The sequence below is a fragment of the Nothoprocta perdicaria genome, unplaced genomic scaffold (assembly GCF_003342845.1).
Source record: "Nothoprocta perdicaria isolate Ctin4 unplaced genomic scaffold, notPer1 scaffold_254, whole genome shotgun sequence".
NCBI classification, from domain to species: Eukaryota; Metazoa; Chordata; class Aves; order Tinamiformes; family Tinamidae; genus Nothoprocta; species Nothoprocta perdicaria.
In genome coordinates, this window is record NW_020455482.1 from 233629 (window position 1) to 258100 (window position 24472).

The 24472-nt window shown below is 41.2% G+C and overlaps 1 protein-coding gene across 4 annotated transcripts in view; it reads left to right on the forward strand.

Moving 5' to 3' along the window:
* ITSN1 (intersectin 1) overlaps nucleotides 1-24162 on the forward strand; it is a 119040-nt gene extending 94878 nt beyond the window's left edge. For 3 of the 4 annotated variants that reach the window (XM_026040357.1, XM_026040356.1, XM_026040358.1), the window contains 14 exons: nucleotides 289-410; nucleotides 1943-2060; nucleotides 5366-5557; nucleotides 14882-15003; nucleotides 15656-15762; nucleotides 16357-16540; nucleotides 17073-17171; nucleotides 18044-18211; nucleotides 19800-20012; nucleotides 20456-20577; nucleotides 22290-22372; nucleotides 22473-22556; nucleotides 22979-23152; nucleotides 23374-24162. In XM_026040357.1, the coding sequence (XP_025896142.1) occupies nucleotides 289-410; nucleotides 1943-2060; nucleotides 5366-5557; nucleotides 14882-15003; nucleotides 15656-15762; nucleotides 16357-16540; nucleotides 17073-17171; nucleotides 18044-18211; nucleotides 19800-20012; nucleotides 20456-20577; nucleotides 22290-22372; nucleotides 22473-22556; nucleotides 22979-23152; nucleotides 23374-23522 (1937 nt within the window). In that variant the 3' untranslated portion in view covers nucleotides 23523-24162. Of the gene's footprint in view, nucleotides 1-288; nucleotides 411-1942; nucleotides 2061-5365; nucleotides 5558-5905; nucleotides 7461-14881; nucleotides 15004-15655; nucleotides 15763-16356; nucleotides 16541-17072; nucleotides 17172-18043; nucleotides 18212-19799; nucleotides 20013-20455; nucleotides 20578-22289; nucleotides 22373-22472; nucleotides 22557-22978; nucleotides 23153-23373 lie in introns of those variants that run through there. The other variant, XM_026040360.1, reaches the window with a different exon arrangement.
* Nucleotides 24163-24472: the final 310 nt, after the last annotated feature.

The following is a 24472-nucleotide window of genomic DNA, read 5'->3' on the forward strand; positions in this document are numbered from 1 at the left end:
GCTCTCGTGATGGGCATTATTCTTCGATATTTCAAATATTCGCTTACATTTAGCCATAGAGCTGTTATACCCCTATGTTGCTTATTTATGTTTTGCTGTGAGTTTTTTTAAAGAGGAACTCCTGATTTGTTATATAATTGCCATTTGTTTCCATGAAAACTAGATAAATACAAAAGAATTTTGTGGAAAGAAATGTAAAAGGAATTTACTGTGTAACTGATGATGACAAACTAAATGTTGTACAGAAAACTTTTTTTTTTCTGGATTAATATTTGTTTTCTTTAACAGAAATTGCCCAAGTGATTGCCTCTTACACTGCAACGGGTCCAGAACAGCTTACCCTGGCTCCTGGTCAGTTGATTCTTATCAGAAAGAAGAATCCAGGTGGCTGGTGGGAAGGCGAGCTCCAAGTTAGTGGTTTGGTTTTGTTTGGTTTTAATAAAATTCTTGTAATTCAAAAAAAAAAAAAAAAAGGCAATAACAGAAAAGAAGCCCTTGTAAATCTTTACTGTTCAAGAGGATGAATCTATCAGTGCTAAGTAATTCTGGAGGGAAAAAAAAGGATTCTTGTTTATTCTGCAGCTAAGCTATTATAAATAACTYCCCCTTTCAGAAATCTACATACACTCATTTTTTTTTGAAATTGAGGTAAGTTTGGAGTACAGCAAGAACAAGCCATTTTGCTTTATTTTAAGCCAATGCTCCCACCTCATAGGCCAGACCCAGCCTGCAATCCAGTCTTCCTTTGTATGTTTTCTTGCAGGTCTTTCATTGTTAATCAATGTATTTTTGTAATGTGGATATTTGAACAGAGTGAGTTTGAATTTAAAAAAAATAAAAAAAAAAAAAAAAAAAGGAAGAAATGAAAAGAATAAAGAAGTGTAGCTTTTCACTGTTTAAAACACTCATCTGTAGCTTTGGATACCCTACTATCTCAAGTTTACTTTGACAAGTATTTTTTTTTATTAACAGACCCCTTCCTTTTAGGCAAAACTAAATTTAGGTAAAATTTTTATGTGCTCAAAATTTTAACTATATTCCAACTGCAAAAAGCAAAAAATGTGAAGAAAAACATAGCTGACAAAACAGCAGGATTGCCCCACTATGTTAGAAGCTAAAAACATGGATATAGGTCTAGTGTACAACAAACTGCTTCYCTCTTAGCACTTGAGAGACATAATTTGTGTTGTCTTTATCCATATGAATTTATAGCTGCTGAAGCTTAATCTTGGTTTTTGTTTGGTTGGAATATGGTTTTAGGATTTCTTATTTGAATCTCAACTTTACCTTTTTTTTTTTTTTTTTCTGCCAAAAGTGTTCTGCTGGGTTTTGTTTGTTTGTTTTAGCATGTAGTTAATGCAACATATGGTTGTAATGTTATGCCTGTTGCTTGGACAGAGAACATTAAAGCAGATGCCTATTACAAAGTTTAGGTACTGTTTCTTTAAGTTTAAGAAAAGATTAAGAATTCCAATTTTTTCTTCTTTGCTAAAACTATCACAGTTCAGGTATTGATTTAAATGCAATTCTTTGCACAGTGAAATAGCATTTCAGTGCTACTACTCATGACCACAACAGGCAGCCTAATAGTTCTAGAATTATAGTACAAACAAGATGTAATATGAAAGAATCTTTCAGAAAGAACAGGCTTGTAGCATTAACTATGAAGAATCCAATATAAAAACCTGTTAAATGAAAAATTACTTGAACTAGTAGTAGAGACTAGGTTTAGATATCATACCAGCTTACTTCACATAGTGGGAAGTATGATGGTATTAAACTGTCACCACAAGAATAGCTGATTGTTTTCTCATAAAATAACTCTTTTTCCTATTTTGAAGTAGTCAGTCCAACTGCAAGAAATTAAAATGTTGGCTGAAATGCCTTTGCCCAAGGAATCTTGATGTGCTTATTCCTCTTAAAAGACCTGTTTTCTTACTAGGCACGAGGGAAAAAACGGCAGATCGGATGGTTCCCTGCTAATTATGTGAAACTCCTGAGCCCTGGTACCAGTAAAACGACACCAACCGAGCTACCTAAATCAACAGCATTACCTTCAGGTAAGCAACGTGGGAGCATTGTAAAAATTGCCTTTTGCCACTGCCATTTGCACTAGAACTTTTAGAAATAGCTATGGATATTCGAGTTTGTCACATGAATGATTTTAAAAAGCGATGCATGGTTCTACATCTGAAAATAAAATTTATGATAGTTTTCAGTTCTAATTGATTGTACTATTGGTCCATGAGAGAAATGTGAAGTTTCCAGGTGATGCAAGCCGTGGGGCTTTGCTTTGGGGCATTTCTCACCTGGAAYGTTTCATTTTTCCGAATGTTATGGGTGAGAAAACCGCTCAAATGACAATGTAGCTTTTTGTCCTATATAGCAACATATTTCAGGGTTTATGAGAGGACACAGGAGTGACAGAGCATTGTACTTTTTGAAAATGGGGGAAAAAAATCTTTCCTTGTGATTGATTCAATCTAATCTCTGGGGGCTTGTGAGTTGGTGTGGTGCTAGGTACAGTAATTTTGCCAATCAAAAATGTGAAGAATAGATGGATTCTCTTTGATAAAGCACCAAAAAGACTTGATGTGATCGTCTCTCTTCTGCACTCATTGAATTTGGATTGAGGGAGGTGAGAGGCATARTAATTTTACTGCTTTCCCAGGCCTTTTTTTTTGACTGTATCGTAGACATTTTTTACAGTTTCACAGAATCACACAGTTTAAGAAATAAAAGTATTTGAAAAATGTTTTTTCATTTAAATGTGTATTAAATATGTATGAAAGGCAGTTAATAGTTTATTTTGCAAGTCATGGTTATTAAAAAAAAAAAATAAAAAGTCCTGTATCAAAGAAACCAAATACTACAAATAGTACAAATTGGCTCCTTTAGGGAGCTTGGCTCCTGCAGATAAAATGATAGCTTATCATTCAGTCACATTGTTACAAGGCAGCAAGGCAGCGTGCAGACTTTTTTTTTTTTTTTTTTTAGGCAGCAAGGCAGCGTGCAGACTTTTTTTTTTTTTTTTTTTAGGTCTAACAGTTTAGGATTTTTCATACATAGCAATATAGCTTTTACAAAGTAAACTTTCTAGCACTTTTTTCATTGGGAGCAGATCACTGAAACCGCAGTGCATTCTTTCTTACCAAACTCAACTTTTTATGGTGTAGAACATCTATTTTGGATAGTGAAAAGAAGAAATAGGACCATCCTGCTATGACAGGATCACTTCCTAGGTGATTAATCACTCAGTCACTTGTTAGGTGATTAATATTATGTGATTAATACAGGCTGACTTTTGGGAGACATCTTCATGGAGGAAGGAGGTTAGGAAGGAGGCTAGGAGGGAGGCTTGCTGTGTGAAAGAGAAACATCCACAAGGGTAGAACAGAGCCCAGCGTTAGTGAATGGCAAAGGAGCAGTGGGTGCTCACTTGCACTGTCTGGGTTTAAAAGGTAGGGAATCCCTCATCAGAACCTCTGCCTCTTTTGCCACTGTGTTTGTTTTGCTCTCTAGGCTTTCTGTGTGCCATGGTGTAATGCAGCCTGCATGAGTTAAACCAGCTCTTCTTAAATGTGTCGCATGGCTGCCTTGTTTTATTGTACACTGACAGCCTGGCTTTTGCTTGCCACTGCAGTAGGACTAGTATCAATCATTCTTTCAAAATCATTTTAAAAAGGAAACAGCTCAAAAAACACCAAAGTTTAGAGCCATGGGCCACAACCTGCTTCTGCAGTTTGCAGATACTTTGGCAACTGGTACAGACAGGAGTTTAAAATGAGTGAAAAACTGTCTTGCTGCAGCTACTCCAAGATGTACCTCTATTGGACTAATTTATATGCTAAACTTTATGACCAAGCTAAAGTAGCAGCAAGATAAAGTCACTGCTTCAAGCTCTTATTGAGGAGACTCATCCCTGTAAGAACTCTCTTCAGTTACCTCCCCGTGTTTAAGAAGGTGATTCCTGGAATCCCAATGGAGTGTTTAGGATTCAGCTTCTGCTCCTGGACAACACCAAGTTTCACGAAGTTCTTGGAATTGGAGMAGAATGGTGTAACTGAACATTTTTTTGAAAGAGGCTACAGATCTGACAGTATACATACTATATTCAAGTACAGTGTAGCTTTGTACCATTCTTTATATTAATAATATCCTGYAAACAAGAATGCTGTAAAACAGATTCACAGATCCTTTAAAGAGAAATAGAAGCATCRTTAGGGTTCACATATTTGATCCTATGTTGGTACAACATTTCCTAAAACAGAAGCATAACATAATCTACATTTTTTCAGACATGCTGGTTTATTTTCAATATGCCAAGCAARTATATACTTTGGCTACTTCAGTTGATAGGAGTATAGGAGTAAGGAGTTAATTAAACTAAAAGGAGTTAATCATTTCCAAAACAAAAATTCCAAAAAGAGAGAGGGGCTATTTGACAGCTTTAGTCTGCCAGCTGAGTTACAAGAATGAAAGCAGAATTAAAATATAGGCTGAATATAATAGAGAACTTGACAGCAAGGCTAATTACATAGCAGGACTGTGTGTTAAGGCAGACTACCAGGAACCCTGCGACTTGGCATAGAGAACACATCACTAGGCAGAGGAAACTGTGTATTTAAACAAGCAGTCGTGCTGCTTTAGAGAATTAAGGAAAGAAAATTGCTCTATCATAGTTGAACAGAGACTGCTGTATCCTGAGAACATGTTCCATGGTGAGAAAATAGAGAATATATTGTGGAAGCAGTCCCGTGGTGCCAAGAGAATAGCTTAAATGGCCTAATGTGTGTGTGTATGCGTGTGTATATATATTTATTTATTATTATATTTATTTATCTATTGTCTTTCTAATGATTTTGTTCCTAATATTATCTGTGGCAGYTATAAGGATATTGCCATTGGCTTTCTTTTGGATTGTAGGGTTGTGTAGGGAGCCAGTCCTGTTCTAATTAAAAACGAGCTTGGGAAATAAAATGTTTCCCAGACTTCACTGTCTGTTAGCCAGGTGTGTTGGAGAGAATAGATGACTTGAGAGAGGTTGGTGATGATGGAAAGTGCAATTTTTGTAGGTATGAAACAAATGTGATGCTTTTGTGGGCCGGAAATTATGTAAAGCTAAAGAGATGCAGCAGTAGAACTCTAACCTCTTTAATGTGTTTGACTTTTTGATAAAGCTCGAAACTCTCCTTTCCCCTCCCATTTCCTGACTAAAATACCCTCGGGTGCGGTTGCAGAGAGGTTAGCCTGTTGCCAGCACGCCCTCGACCCCTCAGCACGCCAGCTGCGGGGACACACAGCCCGAGACCTCTGCCCTTTCCTAACGAAGGAGTCACTGACGGAGCTCTCCCTTGCGTTGCAGTGTGCCAAGTGATCGGCATGTACGACTACACGGCGCAGAACGACGACGAGCTGGCCTTCAACAAGGGCCAGATCATCAACGTCCTCAACAGGGAAGACCCCGACTGGTGGAAGGGGGAGGTCAACGGGCAAGTGGGGCTCTTCCCCTCCAACTACGTGAAGCTCACGACGGACATGGACCCGAGCCAGCAATGTAAGTGCCGCGCTCCGCGCCCGCCCCGCGCCAGCGCGCTCGGAGGTGAAACATGCAGCATTGCTGTGACTCTGCTGGGCTTCGCAGAACTCGGAGCTTCACCCACTGCTGCATTTGCCAGAGTCTCTTTGAAGACCTTCTATAATGCAAACCTTATTTTATGTTTGTTTGGTTTGTTTTTTTTTAATTATTATTATTATCATTTTTTTGGTTCCCATCCCCTTTGTAGCATGTTGCCCCCTTTACCCTTTTTTTGCGCCATGCTGTTTACATGCCTGACTCATTTTCCTAGCTTGGATTTGCTCATTGTTTTGTTTTGCTTATGTGTTGTTTTCCTCCTTTTTCTAGGAATCATATGTTGTCCATCCCCCACTCAGGCTTGAAAGTCCTCAAAGAGACCCACTATCCCATAGCACTGCCCAGAGGGAGGATGGGAGATGCAGCCTTGATCATGTGGCTTCCAGCATGATCACCTACTGCCTTCTGAGTAGAAGAACACACTGCAGAGCAGTTTACCTCAGTTTACCTTAGTTGCATGTGATCGCAATGTTTGAGTTAATTACCTACCGAGACAGACGCAAAATTAAACAACTACGGCAAAAAAAATAAAGAAATAAATAAAAAACCAGAGGATAGTGGGTCCTTTTGTGGCTTTCATAGTTACCAAACTAATATTTTTTTCTCCACCTTTGCACAGGTGCTTTCAGTAGTCTTAAAATTATTTTTAAATATATATTTTAGCCTTTTAAAGGAAAAGTATAAATTAAGTTTCTTCATTGCAATTTTCTTTGTGCAAAAAGACCCACTATCAAGGAATGCTGCATGTGCTATTAAAATTGTTCCAAATGTCCATAAATTTGAGACTTTATGTACCTTTCTTTTTTATTGTTCACTTGTCCGGTGTTGTCAGTATGTCTTTTTTTTTTTTTTTTCTCTAATTTTTGTTGCAAAAGAAGGAATTAAATCAGTTTAAGGAACTTTATATGTGCCCAGTTACGGTTAAGGTATTTTGTTATAGTTATTGTACTGTATGTATCAGGTGTTCCTTGTTAAGTGTGTAATACACAGTGGAGAGAAGGACTTCACCTCCTTCCCATGCAAGAGATGTTAGCCTTGCATAATGTTGTTATCCCRGTTATGTTAATTTTATTTTGCACATTACTTGTAGCTGCATACCGTTAGAAAACACCCTGTTTTGTGTTTGTCTACAATGTTTCGTTTTTTTTGCATTTTCGTATCAGAAATCAATAGACTGCTGCCTTCATGTGAGATTTGGGAATTAACTGTTTTGTTTTGTTTTGTTTTCACCTTGGCTACGTGAAGTTTGCTCTCTCATTTTTGCTTTCTCCTGACTATGGAACGACACATTTTGAACAAGTAATTATCTTGACAAGAAAGAATGTATAGAAATATCTCCCTGCAATTAATTTCCAGTGTTTACATTTTTTAACTAGACTGTGGAATTTATACAAATTAATATTAAATGGAGCTTACAGTCGAGTTGATGTAGTAGCTGTGCTGTAGCTAAGCCATGTTTGTCTTTCCAACGCTAGTTGCAAGCTCTTGATGAAATGCCTGGTGCTGTTGATGCAGAAACCTCYTCCCAATGCCTCAAGCACAATATACTCGTCCTACTTATTAGTCCAGCATTTAGTTATGTGGATTTTTTTTTTTGTTCTTTTTGGGTTTTTTTTTTGTATTTCATTATTTCTAAATTTCATGCTGGCAGCRTTGTAGAGTTTCTAATCCTGCCTCATCTTCCTCCTTCCCACCTCTCATGCGGTGCAAAGAACGAGTGAAGCTCCTTATTCAATTGCACTTCAGTATTTCATCGATATGAATGTAAAATATATAAATATATAAAAAACCTGCAGCTTTAACAACTGTAATACAGCCTTTAAAATTAGTTACATGTATAGATAATTAAATTYTTCATATAAAACTAGACTAAAACGTGTTTGTTGTCTTGTTGCTGTGTGCACACAGAATTCACCACATGGCAGTAGAGCATGTAGCGCATTAGCCACCAGCAGAGCCTGAAAGCCACCTGGTAGCTTCAGAATGACGCTGATACCSGTTCTTTGAATATTGTTTGAATATAATTGCTCTGATGGATCACGCCGAACTGCAACTTTTTGCACCTTTCTTCTTCTGTTCAATGCTTTCTACGCGGTAGATAAATTGAGCATCGTTTGTGGTTTCAGCAGGGATTTTGCATTGACTTAGACTCCGTGTTTTTTGCCAGAAGCTYTGGTTTTAAAAACATGCCCACTTGCACAGATTTTCTTTATTTTTAGGATAGTATTTAACATGCACATATTTTTTCTTTATCACTCTGCCATAAGAGTTTTCTTCTTCACCATAGCCGCTTGCTGAAGAATATTCTGCCTAGAATCTGAGAGAAATTGAACAGAGCTGAATGCTTGTAATTCTCAGTGCCCGCTGTGCTCTTTCCTGAGAACAATGTAGCCAGACTTTATTCCACTCTTTCAATATTTTGTGTATTAAAATGTTATTTTAATGAAAGGATATCTCTATGTTTCCATAATGAACAGCTGTGTTGAAAGATTTATAACTTGACTAAAAGCAATTGTCCTAAGAGGTACTTTGTATTTTTTATGACTTCAGGCCAGGAACACACTTTCTCTAAATACTGTCTGTAAGTGTAGGGCATTCAGCAGCTGCTGCCCTTTTCTTTTTCCTTTTTTCTTTTTTTTTCATTACTTTAAATGAGAAAAACAATAAAGCTGTTACAATAGCTACAGACTACATGTTTTCTAACATACTTCTTACAAATGGTGACAGTGATGTCTCATACAAGGTTTTCTAAACCACAGTGCCCTAAAAAGTTCCTGGGCTCAGTTTACTATTGAGCTGAAAAGACCAATCWGAAGTTGCCCTTCACACACACTGGGGTCTGCTGTGCCAAGAGCCCTCACGCAGGAGAGCAGCAGCAGCCTTGTCAACTAGTCTGAAATCTTGAAAGGTGTTCTTGAAGTGCGTACGAGGCTCGTTTACTTCAGTGTTTAAGTTCTCAAGCGCGCTCTTACGGATCGGCATGGTAATGCTTAGTCTGCCACGTAACGGTTATTTCCCTTCAGTGTCATATAAGAGCAAAATATTGCACTTACTCGTTCTTACTTACCTGGGGGGGGTTGTCTTTGTATACCAGAAAAGGGATATAAAAGCAATTCTTTAATAAAGATAACATTATTTCCACCAAAAAGAGTAGTTAGTCGAGGCTGTATCTCAAACCGGTTTCGCCTTTCTCCTTCCTGGTTCATCTGAAGCCACACAGTGCCCTCCTAAAGCTGCACACCCTGACTGCAGCAAGCAAATCTATTCAAACAAACAAGGAAACAAACACCACCACCATCAAAATAAACTTGCCTTCTGTACTAGAAATGCGCTAGAAACTTGTTTCTTGAGTTCCTGGACTTGTGTCTGCAAAGCCAAGACACTAATCCCACTCGTGGTTGAAGCAAAATTTACGTAGAAGCAGCTGGGAAACCGTTCACCTGATTTTTATTTTTATTTATATTTCAAGTTAATGTTTAGAAAAGAGAGCAGTCTTGTTGCCCCTGCATCAATAGAGTGTGTTCTTCATACAAGTCCTTATTTGCCAAGTGTCTTTCCTGTTTGCACCAGGAGATGAAGAAAATGAGCTGTCCCTTGAGGGCTAGAGAGGAGATTATATTTAGCGACCACTCTCAGTGGTGTTGGGGTTTTGTTGCTTTTTATTTATTTTTTTTTCTTTTACTGTTTACTGTTAGAAGTTCCTCTGCATTCAGCTGCTGAGGAAGAATATCCATCCATGTTCCTTCTGGGAGGCTTGGTAATATCAATGCTTTAAATCTGTTAAAGACAGCTGTGAATCTAAGATGCTGTCAGAAACGGTGTGATTTATATGCTGAATCTGTTTTACAGAATGGTCCCAATTCTTTGGGCTTTCAATGGTATCGCCCCTCATTCCCCCTGAGTTCACTGAGCTCATTTGAAAGCAGGCTATTGCCACAGCCCTTCTGCAAGGCAACAAAATAACTGCATATTTAGGTTCTACTCTTTTTTTTAAAGCAGATTTTTTTTTCTGTTTTAATAGACTTAAAATTCTAATTTCTGGCTATTTAACTTCCTGATAAATAGCTGCATGTATTAAATAGCTCCCYAGTATTAAATAGCTCCATGTATGCACTTTTCCTACTATTGTAATAAATGATTTAACTTCTTTTTAGACAACCTCAGTGAGTCCAGGGACAGCGTCTGTCTGATAGGATCCCATCAGAGTCAAGTCAGCTAAGTTGAATTACCCTGTTGCAAGCTAAGTGGATGGGCACTGACAACTGGGTAACAAGCTGCTCCTCAACTAAAAAGGRGCTCTTAAGATGATCTTTTGATTCTAAAACCTGAAAGAATGGTTTCAGAAGGGTGTCTTGGGTGCTGTTAGATATGCAAATTATTGTCATGAAGACTTTATTCCCTGGATATAGATTTTATGAGCCTTTGTACTTGTCCTGTGATAGCTTGCAAAGGACATTGTACCCTGAATAAAGATTCATTTTCAGTTATTGTCCGCATGAATAGAAATTGTGAGAGTTACYTTAACTACTCAGCTTGAGCCTGACAGTGTTAATAGTATTTGTAAGTGTAATATGGAGAGAAGCCTCAAAGTTGTACAGCAAAAACATGTTTCATGATTGTCCTGTCACCTCGTCTTAATTTGGAAACTTCTTAAAAAACAAGCCAGACCCTGTAGTTCTGTGCTGAAGAGAAAAACTTCAGCACAAAAGTTCACATTGTAAAGTGTGAAACTACTTCCTTTCAAACATGTAACTGTTCTGTAACTATCACTAACCCTGTGGAGCTCCACAGAAGTCCTCTATTTTTAGAAAAAAATTAATCCTGTTAATTAATCCATGAAGCTTAGCTGTTCCATGGAAAAGGTAGCCACCAGGCTGTGGACCTCCGAAGACGTTAGTGTTGCGTGGCTGTTGTGCAGCAAGGGAAGGTCACTGCTGCAAGGCGTTGGACTCCCCTTAGCCTTATAGCGCTGCTTGAGCACAGCCGTTGGCTCTGCCTTCCAGCCTTGAGTTTCCCTAAAACGGTTTGTCCTCGTCCTTCCTACCTTTCTGCCCTCAGCCCCCTTGGCAGTGGCTGCTTTTGGCAGCAAAGGGAAGCTCTGTGCTTGTGTTCCCTTCGCCTCCGGTCGCGGCGGTGCTCGGCGCCTCGCCGAGCTGAGGCGGCCAGCGCAGCGCAGGCCTCCAGGCGAAGGCCGTCGCTGCCCGGGCCTAGTCGGCTGAACCCTGATTTGTGGCTTTTTCCTTTCTGCCACGCTCCTCTGCCACGTGTAGCTTTCTGTGCTGAGGGTTTTCATACGTTGGAGCTGTTTCGRATGCAGGTGAAGGGTTTCGCTCCATCTGGAGTGATTCCTTAGACCCTTTTCTGAGAGGAAGACTTGTAGGGGAAAAGGAGTAGAGATCTCGCTAAGAAAGTGAGAAATTAATAAAATTTTTGCTTAGACAGTTTGAGCTTTTGGAATAGTAGTTACCACATTCTGCCTCCCTAGGAAATACCAATACAACATCTGTATATTTTCTGAAGACGACGCGAGATTAGGTTGTGCCGTTCTCTCAGCTTGGATCTGTGGCTGATGCTTTGGGTGATTTGTTATTACCGAGATGTGCTCAAAGGTTCAAGATAGGTCCGCAAAGGTTCAACGGGCTGTAACATAGAGGTGAGGTTTAAAGTTTCCTGATACGGTATAAACCAATCCAGGAACTGGTTAACGCTGCCAGTTTATATTTTTAGATGCATCCCTGCCCTCACACTTATGATTTTATTCTTGTCCTAGTAGGTTGTGTAAAGGGAGTGCTAGGCATGTCCTGCTTATTTCCTTCYCTGCCATCTCACCTTGTCCTTCTTCACTTGTTATAGTAGTAACACGTGCTGTTTCTGAGCAAATAGGATATTTGCCTAAAGCTCTGCAGAAAGATTTTACTATTGCAAAATGAGGATGATGGTAATGTATGGCAAGTGTATGTCGAATGCTACAAGGCCAGTCTTGGACACCTGGGAGCATTCCAGAATAACAAGGAAAGGAAAAAAAGGGAGGGAGGAGAGGAAAAGGGAGAAAAAATCAAAACTGTTTTAAAAATCCGGAGTGTGTTGTTTGGCCGGTGTGAATTGGCAGTGGCCTGATAAGAGGTGATGGATGTGACACGGGGAGGAGGCGYGTGCTGCTGGGCCCTGCACAAAATAAGGTTGCGTCTCATATTTTGCAAGGGGAGCTTTTCAGACTTGCTCCTGGATCCTACCTCTCTCCGTCCCAGTATGAAAAATAACGTCAGCTGTGGAGGGAGCACTGTGTCCTACTGATAAATGGGCCTACTGGTCCTGTTAAGATATTCCAGACAGGCAGAAATTGTTGCAAATCGCTGAGAAATGGGATTTGGCCTCACGCAGGCTAGAAAGGGGAAGATCAGTTTGATCCCCAGAGGACAAGGTGTCCTCAGCAAAGGCTCGAAATAGCCTCYCAGCAGCGACTGCAGCCCACGAGGTGCTTTCCCAAACTGATAGCTGTGTGTGAAGGTAGCTGATAAGCCAAGAAACGGGAGCCTGGTGAGCAGCCGTGATTATTCCGAGTGAAGGGATGCTGTAGTCGTGCCGGGAGGGCTATTTTCCCTGGTTCCCTGCAGCGGGATGGGTTCCTGTGTGACCTTGTCCGCGCAGGCTGGGCCCGCGGATTTCTAGTTACTTTCCATAACTAAAAATATGCTTTGAAAGTGACCATTTAATAAACACAATTGAAGCTCTTGGAAAGTGCCCAACATTTTGATTATTTTGCCATTAAATTAGGGTCATTTTCTTTCAAAAAGGAAAAGATAAAATGCCTCTTTCAAAGTAGTTCAGTGCCTTGTACCTAAATACCTACAAGGAGCATTCTCTGTGTGCGTAGACTTCTGATTTTTTCTGCACCCAGCAGTGCTGAGAAGCAGCCTCCCTGGGTGAGAAGGCACTGAAAGTTGTGTCCGTGCATTGAGTCACCGTGTCCCATGGCAGGGCCCTCCTCTCACCGGCGGAGAATCCCGTGCGGATTGTTTTCGAGCTTAGTGATTCATTAGAAGACAGGTGTTTTCAGGGTCCTGAAGGAAAAGGAACAAAACATTCACATTTTAGAGTGAAATTGGATTTTTTTTTTCCCTTTTTTTAACATTTCTTCAGTTCGGTGTGCCMAAAAGCACAGATTTCTAGTTTCAGCATTTGGCTCTGTAGTGCTGAGGGAATAAGTGCCCAGGCTGAAGGGTTGTGTGTTGTGTGAATCCCCTGCTCTGGATTCACACACGTTGCCTGGTCAGAGGGCAGAAATTTGTGTAKTCAACACACTGTAAACGTGTTGATTTAGCCGTCATCGTTCCCCCATTCTGTTCTGAATTTATGAGGTGTTTTGCAGTTAARGACTCAAATTCAGCCTCTCCAGCCTCTCGGATGGAATCCAGCACACTGCTCCTCAAAGGGAAGGGAAAATACGAAAGAAAATGGGGCACTCTGTCAACCAAAAGGACAAATTCCAGGGCTAGGTTTTACCTGCCTGAATACCTGTGTGCATGAGGTGCTGTGTGCTTTGAATTAGGAACATTATCCAGTTCTTCATGAAATAAGCTCCTCTCCTTTATCCACAACAGAGCTTTTCCATTTGTCACTGGAAACATCTGATATCAAGGCTATTTTGTAGACCCTGCTGTGAGTCTCTTTTAGTTGGTTGAATTGATCAATGATATTATAAAAGTAATTAACACAGTACTTTGGTTTCCCTGAAAATGTAGTTAGAGCCTTCTGGCCTTGACATTTCAACTTGAAAAGAAATGCAGTGTTTTTCTGTTCTTTATACAAAGAGGAGCAAATTCTTTCTACTTCTGCACCAAATAGAAAAAAATCCACTATTAGAAAAGTCTTTGCTACGTATTCTGTTCTGATAGATTATTTTCTCAACCATTTAGTTTGAAAAGACATCATTAATTGAAGTTCAGAGTAGCTCATTTAAATCCCAATTGACTATCTGTCAAGGTAGCCAGGAAAATATTAGAACTGAAAATGTTAAATGCTTCCTCTCTAAGGTCAATTGTTGGAGATAAGACTTCAAACCAAGATCTTCAGCATCTTTGAAGAGTAAACTTCCCCAGCCTCTAGAGAAAAAAATAATTAAGCACTTTGTTCATGTTTAATGAAGCTGACAGAGCACAGAGAGAAATAAATCTGTTTTAGATACGATTTACTTTCCATGATAACTAAAAATATGCTTTGAAAGTGACCGTTTAATAAACACAATTGAAGCTCTTGGAAAGTGCCCAACATTTTGATTATTTTGCCATTAAATTAGGGTCATTTTCTTTCAAAAAGGAAAAGATAAAATGCCTCTTTCAAAGTAGTTCAGTGCCTTGTACCTAAATACCTACAAGGAGCATTCTCTGTGTGCGTAGACTTCTGATTTTTTTCACCATTTTAAGCACACAAGAGGCTACCCTGACTGTCTAGATCTCTCTCTCTTTTTGTTTGTTTCTTTCTTCTTTTCACCCAGATTATCATTAATTTTTCTGGAGCACAAATTAGTTGAAGCAGAGCATCCTAAACGTGTCCATGAGCAGTCAATAGTGATGCCTGCAGGTCTTACTATCGGCGCGGTGCAGCATTATCTCTTTGGCATCCAAGAAGCTATAAAACATAGAGGGAATATTATCAAATGGTTAACTTTGTGTACAGAGAGCCGTGAGAGTTGCTCCAGGGTGAAGTGTTTAGGAGCAGTAGTGGTTCACATTATTAAAATTTATRAAGCTTTATTTCTTTGAAAGCATCTGATCTAAAATGCCCCTCTCAGATCTCAGTGTGTGTTGGTGTCATTGTTGATGCTGTTGAAAAAGAAGTGAAAAAAAAAATAAAGCTATCTCTTTTGAAACTCATGAAGCTGCCAAATATTTTTCCCCTTAGGAAGATCTGTTCCAAAGGGCAATGTATTGAGTTTGCCAGTACTACGCTGAGAGGTGGGGAAAGAACTAAGCTAAAGAGTTTTGATCATGTAAAAATTCTTTTAAAAAAGGTATTATTGAAGCAATATGTTTTAAAATTATAATTTTCCTTTCTGAAATTTATTTTATGCAGAAAGAGAATTAAAATAATAAATGCAAAAAAAAAAAAAAGAGTTGCCAATTTCATAAGATTTTCATTCATCTCAGTTGAAAATCCTGTTCAGTAAATGTTATTTTAGCTACAGCAAATCTGAATGAATTTGCAAATGGCCAGAAGTAAAACCTACGTTTCTTTTGTGTTTTCCAGGGTGTGCAGACTTGCATCTTCTGGATATGCTGACACCTACTGAAAGAAAAAGGCAGGGATATATCCACGAGCTCATCGTCACCGAGGAGAACTATGTCAATGATCTGCAGTTGGTCACGGAGGTAAACACGCACAGCAGCTTTAGGATCAGCTTTTATTCACTTGTCTCTCTAAAGTAAATTAGAGCCAGAAGTTCACTATGGGAAGTGGTTCTTTCTCTGATACTCTGAAGCTGTGCCAGCTTCACAGTAACACTCAGTTATTCTTTCTTTTGGTCTTTTTTTTTAATTAATGTTACAATTAATGTGTGGAGAAAAACAACAAAAAAAGGAATGCATACAGGCAAATGGACAATCCCTGTTAACAGAGGATTTTTTTTTATGGCAAAATGGCCAAATGAAACACTATCAGAAAAAATAGAACTATTGAAAGGGAGTCCAAGCTCAAATGTTMTTTCAGTTGTAATATCAAAGAAGACCTGGGATATTTTGCCTTTGGCTAAAATATGGGTGGTTAAAAGAGGTTGTCCACAACATAAGTGAACTGACAACACACATTTAGATTGTGCTCTTTTAAAGCAATATCCTGCTCACGAGCACATGAATGGGATGTGCTAGGGATCTCTAGAGCACAGTGTGTGGTTGAAGTTTGTTCCAGTGAGTGTCAGGTGCCGCCCTGTTGTAAAATTTTCACACTCCCAGGCTAAGAAAGTGAGCGTCAATCTTTGTCACTTAACATTTGCTTTCTAAATTGCTTCTTTTTTTGAATCTATAGATCTTCCAGAAACCACTAATGGAATCGGAGCTGCTAACAGAAAAAGAAGTTGCTATGATTTTTGTTAATTGGAAGGAGCTGATTATGTGCAATATTAAACTACTGAAGTAAGTTTCCYCCCCCATCCTTAGCAATAAGAAAACTGTGGGTCTCGTCTGGTGTGGTCACCTCCAGCAACTGAGCTGCTAATTTTTGTTGAACTTTTAAGGAGTTTAGCACTTTGAAAAACCTCTTCTTTTGTAAAATATCCTTGAAAAGTGACCCGCAAGCTCAGAAGTTATGACAGGGATAGGAAAATCACAGACAGCTCAATGACCTCCTTTCCTTAGGAAACCAGGCTAAAAATTAAAAGTAGTTTTGGGCATGAAGTAGTGGGAAAGTTTCCATCCTTGATTCAGGAGCRTATCCAAAATCTCTTTCTAAACTAATGATCAAGGAACTGGCATTCTCTTCTGGCTTTGTGTCAAGTTAATTTCCAAGAATACTTTGACCACAAGAGGAGAAAATGATGTTGGCTGAGAGGGCAGTCCTGATTACTGTATTCTTGCAATATACAATAAATCTTGTGGCTGATCTTCTATTATTCAGGGCTGTCTTTCTTTCAGTAATGGGTAAGAATCGGATTGCTTATCTCATAAATCAGGAATCATTCATTAGTGGTCTAGTTACTCATAAACCACACGTGACCTTTCCACGTTCAGGGCATTGCGTGTGCGCAAGAAGATGTCTGGGGAGAAGATGCCAGTGAAGATGATCGGGGACATCCTGACCGCCCAGCTGCCCCACATGCAGCCTTACATTCGCTTCTGCAGCTGCCAGCTCAACGGGGCGGCCCTCATCCAGCAGAAAACTGACGAAGTCCCAGAGTTCAAGGAGTTTGTTAAAGTAAGGGAAGGAGCAATCGCCCTCAGTTTTATACACTGTGCACCGTTTTGCTGCTTTCTGAAACATGATCTTAGAATAGTCAGAGAATCACAGAAGGTTGAGGTTGGAAGGGACCTCTAGAGATTATCTAGTGCAGCTCCCCTGCTCCAGCAGGGACACCCAGAGCATAGTGCTGCATTTGGGCTAGAATGAACTTAAGCACTCATTAAAATAATACTTTTTTTTTTCCTCTCAAGACCAATAATGCCATAAAATGCTTAATTTTAGTTTTGTAATGTTCTTGCAATAACATGCTTTTACCCAAGTAAATAACTTGGTAAGAAGAAGCCTTTATCCTGTACCTACGAGACAGATGAAGGATATTTGTAAAAAAAAAAAAAAAATTTAAATCTGCTATTCTGAGATTGTTTGTGATCTAAGAGCAAGTTTAGCTGAAGCACTTGTTGTCTTGCCTATTCCCTTCTTAGAGGAGCTTATTTTGCAGTGTTTTAAACAAACTAACTAACACCATTTTACCTCTCTAATGTTTCAGAGGTTAGCAATGGATCCTCGCTGTAAAGGAATGCCACTGTCAAGTTTTCTACTAAAGCCTATGCAACGGGTAACAAGATACCCACTAATAATTAAAAATGTACGTTCTTTTGCAAAGATGACGGTTTGATGCTGCTTTGCGTTGTAGCTTAATTACAGGGCAGTTTCCCATCTGTGTCAAGCGTTGCCAGTGTCAGATTTCTGAGGTGGGAATGAGGGCTGCCCTTTTATCTCAATCACATTGGAGCAAATTGCAATAACTCACCAGTCTTCAACTGAAAGACCCTGGATTTCTCTTACAAATGGAAGTGCGATGTGCACAGAGAGAGCCAGAAGGCAGTAAAAGCGGGTTGAAAAGTTCCAAATTCAGAAAACAGGGGTGATGGGTTAATCTTGCACTCGTCTTAGGCTTCTGCCTAAGACATGGTGCTGTTCCCTTCCTGGAGCCTTGCAAATGGCAGTCAGTTTGCAACCCTGGTTGTCAGGCTGTTGCAAGTTATGTTTCTGCACAACTTATGTTACTGGATAAATAACAGCCCTGTTCTAACTTTCTCTGGTTGCCTAACACACACTGAATAATATTAGTGAACTTGGCTCCAGCCTTTCACAGGAAAGAGTCCAATTCCAAATTGGATGTTGGCACTTAGAGACTCCTTTATCCGTCCTGGATGTATTTCTTCTATATGACCTGGATTGGCACACTTATGTCAGAAGTGTGAGCTCTGTACTGAGGTAAAAACAATATTTTAGTGCCTGTAAAGGCATCTGTTTACTGATGTAAAATACCTGCAAACAGGAATTAATTTGTACTGTTCACAGCCAAACTGTGATTTCTTTTTCCTGTTTTCCATGTATGTCAAGGGGGAAAAAATTGGATTAGCCATCTCTGATAAAAATAAACCACCAAGAGCAGGAGATTATAGTTTTAAGTACAGACAACAGAAGAGGCTAATGTGTTTTATTCACCTGCAGATAATAGAAAACACTCCCGAAAGCCACCCTGACCACAGTCACTTGAAGCACGCGCTCGAGAAGGCCGAAGAGCTGTGTTCTCAGGTCAACGAAGGAGTGCGGGAGAAGGAGAACTCGGACCGGCTGGAGTGGATCCAGGCTCACGTGCAGTGCGAAGGCCTCTCGGAGGTGAGCAGTGTGCAGGCGCTGCCGCCACATGACGGGATCTTTGGGTGGCATCCTTCGTGGGCTGCCTTGCAGGCATGCACGTTATTTCACTGCTTTCTGTTTGGTAAACACTGCTTGTGTTTCCTGGCTTTGGACAACTGGCAGATTAAATGCTGCAGTTTTCAAATGCAGCTTTGCGGTTTCATAGCTCTGGACAATACAGCGTTTGATGCACAGCTGGTAGCTCATCCTAAAGTTAGACCTGGCCATCCTGAAGTGCATTCAAAGCYGTCACAGAAAACACGCTTTGTGATAAGACTGGGCATTGAAAGCTCAAAAATACTGACCACGTCTCTCTCTGGAATTTAATGTCAGACTTTAAAAGTCACTTTACCTACGACTGTGGATTATTTTATAATAGACCATAGAAAACTTCTCAAGTGAGAATGCTATAAAAATATTGTGCTGGCATGTGCTGAGAGGGGGCGAAGGACATTTTTTATGGCCTCCCTGTTATTGCTAAGCTTAAGAAGCAGACAGAACGTAACTGGATTTTAAATTGTTTTTGGTTCTAGAGGTTAAAGAAAAAAAAAAGGTTAGTTTATAAACTAAAAAAAAATCATTTTAGGAAATCTAACCTTTTCAAGGGAAAAAAACATGTAAGACATTTCAGAAGGGTGAAAGTCACTGTCAGCTGTGCTTTGAGCCTAACTGCTGCCTAAAGTGAGAGGGAATTAGCTTCATTTGGGTTCTGTACATGAGGTCTAAAGTCATGTCAGACAACAAAAATATTGCTGGAAAACCAAAAATCTTGCTTGAGAGACCAACTACCTGCCTCTTTGCTGCCGTGATAATGCCTGGCATCTGTGGCATGGAGTGGTCAGGCTCAGGCCTTACCCCAGTCCTCTGGCTTAGATGTTTCTAATCTACAAAAGGAACCACTCMAGATCTACCTGCTCAGCCAGTGAGGATGGCAAGAACCACGCAAACCTGGCCAGTAGAAATAAGCCTAAAATGACACTTTACCCAATGCTAATCCTACTACTGATCAGATGATATCCTCTAGATGAGTCGTAAATTCTTCCCCTCCCAGCCACTGATCGACAGCTGTTCTGTAATCCCAGGTACTGGAGTATGCAAAGACAGGTTATCTGGGAATCCTTTAGTATGCTTTAATGGGTAAAATCCGGATACTGGGAGCAAAAGCACTTGCTAATTCATGTAATCCACATTGAGAAAGCTTAGCGTGTGGCGAAGCTGTTTGCCTAAGTCCTGCTAATGTAGGGCAAGTCATCGTCAGCTCAGTGCCACTCAGGGAGATGCATGTTTGTGGCAGAGAGCTGCAAAGAGAGGCTCAGGTGCTTTTGGCTTCTCTCTGATGGTCCAGGTCTTGCCCCGTGCACCTCATGGGCTGCCGTGCAGTTAATTTTGTTTAGCTTTCCTGTAACTTGCACTGCTTCTCATATGCAAGACAGAGACATTGCTCGTCATCCCTGTGGCACGAGTAAAACCAACGTTAGGACTCAAAACTGTATTTGATCTCTTTCAGGGGAACCTCGATTGTTTTACTTTATACAGTGCGTTGTTGTTCTTCTTCTACTTTTCGCAGCAACTCGTATTTAATTCTGTTACAAACTGCTTGGGACCACGCAAGTTTCTACACAGTGGGAAACTCTATAAAGCCAAGAGTAACAAGGAACTGTATGGCTTTCTGTTCAACGATTTCCTCCTCCTGACTCAGATCATAAAACCTCTTGGCTCTTCTGGCACAGACAAGGTCTTCAGCCCCAAGTCGAACCTTCAGTATAAAATGTACAAAACGGTAAGTGCCCCTCTTAAATGGTGACCTAGATCTTTGTATTCACAGCAGGTGCTTGTGTAAGAGAAGGAGGAAAGGTTTGGTGTCTGCTAGGGACTCCAGGGACCAGTGGTGAATAAAGTGGCTTTGGTTTTAGCTAGATAGGAAAATGTGGTGTTGAATCTTTCCCAGAGCAACCTCTTGAGCAGTGGGTATCGGGGAGCGATGTGGGCAAAGGGGCAGGTTGTGATGCTCTGCAGGGCTCCCTCCCACTTCAGGAGATCTTTCATAATAAGCAACTTCAGAAAAWGGCAGATCTGAAGAAAGATGGGAAGCAGAAAGAAGGGAAAAAAGAAATAAAACAAGATACTCTAGGCACAAAGGAAATCTGTTGTGATTGCTCTGTGTTGAATGTATCTGCTTGGATATTGTGCTATAGAACTGTGGTTTTGCCTAATGTTTTGCAGCCCATTTTCCTAAATGAGGTACTAGTAAAATTACCCACAGACCCCTCTGGAGATGAGCCCATCTTCCATATCTCCCACATTGACAGAGTCTATACACTTCGGGCTGAAAGCATTAATGAAAGGTAAGTACTTGCACAGGCCACGTTAATACTGGTTTGGGGAAGTCTGGGGCAAATGTATGTGATATACAGATGCATAGTGATCTCCATGGAAACCTTTACAAAACAGTTTGTCATAAGACTATCTGGAGAATTCCCTATGCCTGAGAATACGATGAGATTTTATTATACGGAAAGGAGGGAGAAATAATGAGGTTTCCCAGATTCCAGTAAGACCAACACTGAAATAGTTAAGAGGACTGATATTTATGGAACATTTCATGTGAGCATAAGGAAGCCAAAAGATGAGACCCTATCTTCCCCTGTGAACAACCATCTGTTATGGTGCCAGTGCAAATGTTTGTTTGGCTCTGTATTGAATGAGATTCAGGAACGGGTCAAAATCAAAACTTGAAGCAAAAACCTAGCAAAGAAAACCTGGTTAGTTTTAACCTGGCTCTATTTAGACTGAARCAGTCAAAAGAATGACAAGCCCCAAGCTTCACTTTGTGATTTTGTCCCTGGCAAGCTCAGGAAGACAGRATTACAYGAAACCATTAGAAAGGTGCACATAYGATACTTAGTTTAGGCACAATATTTTGGTGGCTTTGCTGCCCCTGACAATTCTGATGCATGGCCACAAACTGAAGCACCGAAAGCTCCACAGAACTTAAGGAAAAATTTCTTGACAGTGAGGGTGCCAGAGCCCTGGCACAGGCTGCCCRGGGAGGCTGTGGAGCCTCCTTCTCTGGAGATCTTTAAAACCCGCTTGGACGCAGCCCTGTGCCCCGTGCTCTGGGTGTCCCTGCTGGAGCAGAGGGTTGGACTGGGTGATCTCTAGGGTCCCTGCCAACCTTAAGGATTGGGTGTTTCTATAAAAACCAGTGCAGAAGGTCTCCGCGCCCTGCGTGCCCAGCAGCGTGTGCRATCTGGCCTCGGTATCCCTTCTGCGTGTGAATTCTCTTGCAAAGGTCGTATTTTTGTGGATACCTCTCATCCGCAAAATGCCTTGTCCTATTTTTGCCTCCATGCCACAGAACAGCATCAGGCCCAACCCCTACCCACCATCCAGGGCATCCACAGTTCTCTGTTGCCCTTTAGCCTCAGGTCTGGTGCCCAGGTCACCGCAATGCAGCAGGGGGACATTCTGTATGAGGCCACCCAGTGCAGGAGCCCGAAACGCCTGAGCCCAGCACCACCTCCATCCCACCTGCCTTTAGGCTGATGGGCGAGGTGCTTGTGGTGGAGCCTAGGCAGACTGCTGGGCAGCACCAGGGCAAGAGTAGGCTGGGTCTTTGCGTCCTGGATGCCCTCTGGAGGTGCCTTCCCTTCTCCATTCACCACGGAGAGGAGCCCAGGACCTGCTCTCCTCGTGCGGGTGCTTCGGGCAAATGTCTTTGCAACTGTTGACTTTGACTTGTGGCAGCATTGCTTGTTAAATAAATGTGAAAACTCAGGTGAGAGGTTTTTATTATTTGCTTGTTCTTAATGATAAACAATAGGAATAAAAAAAAGTAGCATCAATGAATGATTAATTTGCCCATTTAATCTCAAGAAGGTTTAATCTCAAAAAAGTTTGCATGATTGTAGCCTAATTTGGTTAGTCCTTGATACACTTCTAAAGCTGCCATTTACCTAACTGGCCTGGAAGACAGAATTGGCCATGGGTGTTCTCTGCTCTCTCAAAAATCCTAATGGAAATGGCATTTTGCAATGTTTTTTCTTTTCCTCTGAAGGACTGCCTGGGTTCAGAAAATTAAAGCTGCTTCCGAACTTTACATAGAGACGGAAAAGAAGAAGAGGGAAAAGGCCTACTTAGGTACGGCATGGGATGCAGGGGTTCTCCTCTCCCGTGGCAATGCCCACAGGCAGGAAAATATCATAGTGACTTTGGTCTCTCCTCTTGTGTTTAACCACAGTTCGCTCGCAGAGAGCAACAGGCATTGGGAGGTTGATGGTGAATATTGTTGAAGGCATCGAACTAAAACCTTGCAGATCCCATGGTAAGAGCCTTTCTTTCATTCAAGGATTTTTTGTAATATGCTCTATGAAGAAGACGTTCACTTTTGTTAAAACAACTTTAAGGGACTTTCTGTCCAAAAAAACGGGTTTTGTTAATGAAGCAGTTTTAATTTACTTAAAATATACAGAGGTGACTTTGTGCAGTTCTGCCACAGMCCCGCACTTGTCCTGCACTTAAGTATTTGCTTCAAGCAAGCTTAGTTTCCTCCATAGAAACCATAAGCCGCAAAGACCTGAAATGATGGCAGTGGAAGGTGCTGTGCACCTTGCAGAACTGTATCCCTGTTTATTAAAACGGCAGTGAGACCTCCACCTTCCCSCTGTTAGCTGGCTGCAGTAGCAAGAGGATATTCACACACCAGGAAATGTGACTGTGCTCTTCTGTTTGCTTSCTCCTCACCAGGAAAGAGCAACCCRTACTGCGAGGTGACGATGGGCTCCCAGTGCCACATCACCAAGACCATCCAAGACACCCTCAACCCCAAGTGGAACTCCAACTGCCAGTTCTTTATCAAAGACCTCGAGCAGGACGTGCTCTGCATTACAGTGTTCGAGAGGGACCAGTTCTCCCCAGATGGTAAGTAGGAGGCTGCCACAAGGCTGTGTTCAAATCTCCCTTTTCCAAGAACTACAGACCTGTATGGAACCCTTTTGCACAGCCAGGGTCTGACTCACCCTTGCTCTCCAGTGGAGTCTTGCCTGTTTCAGGGTGAGAATCAAGCTCTCTTGGGGTTTTGGGGGCTTTATTTTTTTTTTTTTTAATGTATGCAACTTGATGCTGTCTTTTTTGCATTTCAGACTTTTTAGGCAGAACAGAGATCCGTGTGGCAGACATTAAGAAGGATCAGGGTTCAAAGGGACCAGTTACAAAGTGTCTCCTTCTGCACGAAGTCCCAACGGGAGAGATAGTCGTCCGACTAGACCTGCAGTTGTTTGATGAGCCTTAGAGGGAAAGGGGCCAGTGTCTTATTTCAGTCTGGGTTCACTGCAATAGGTGTCTGCAGAAGCTGTCGTGAAATCCTTATTYGTTTGGTATGAAACTGCTGCTTGCCCTTCACACATAAGAGGGTTATCAAAGCAAACAGGAGCATCTTTGTGCCTTGATAATTCTCATCGGAAAATGAATCCCAGTTTTGTGAGGAAACCTGCCTCGATTTCTCTATGTGGAACTTGACATTAGTTTCCTGGGTTTGTGAAATAACCTAGTTGTTCGTGTGCACCAGTCCRAAAGGCTGACAGACCACATAGGTGGCTCTGCTTGCTCCAGTTACCCTGCTCTTTAATTCACATGATGAGGGCAATGTTGGTATGTTTGGATACTTTCTGCAGATCTCCCCTCTTAGGGGTTTTGTGCCTATTGCTCAGCAAAGTGGCGTGTAAATGTTTTGTGAATCCGATGAGCAGTTAAGTGGTAGGAAGATCTTTGATTGACCTGAAGACCTTTATGGTGGTTCTGAAGAGACTTAGGAAATAAATAATGATCTTCGCTGATAAACAAAGGAGATTCTATGAGCAAACCACTTCATGACTCACTTTGCCCCTGAAAATAAATTATGTCCAGGCCTTCTGCGCAGAATTGTTCCACCACTTGGTACCTTTGAAAGTTGCTGTTTTCTGTAGGGTTGTAAATGTTTGGACAGTRAGTGAAGGTGAAAATAGAGCCCTGCTGAATGTTGTGCTATACCACTCCAGTCCCGCTTTGCTGCTGCTGAACTGTGTGAATGCAGATGGATGATCTGTCACCCGCCGCGGGGCAGGAGAACATCCCGGCTCTGCCTCAGGAAGCTGGTTCCTACCCCGGTGCATCCAGCTTGCCGGGCACCCCCCGGCGAGGAGGYGTCAAACTGCGCCGGGCCTGCACGTGCCCGTGGGTGATGTCGGGTCCGTGACTTCGGGG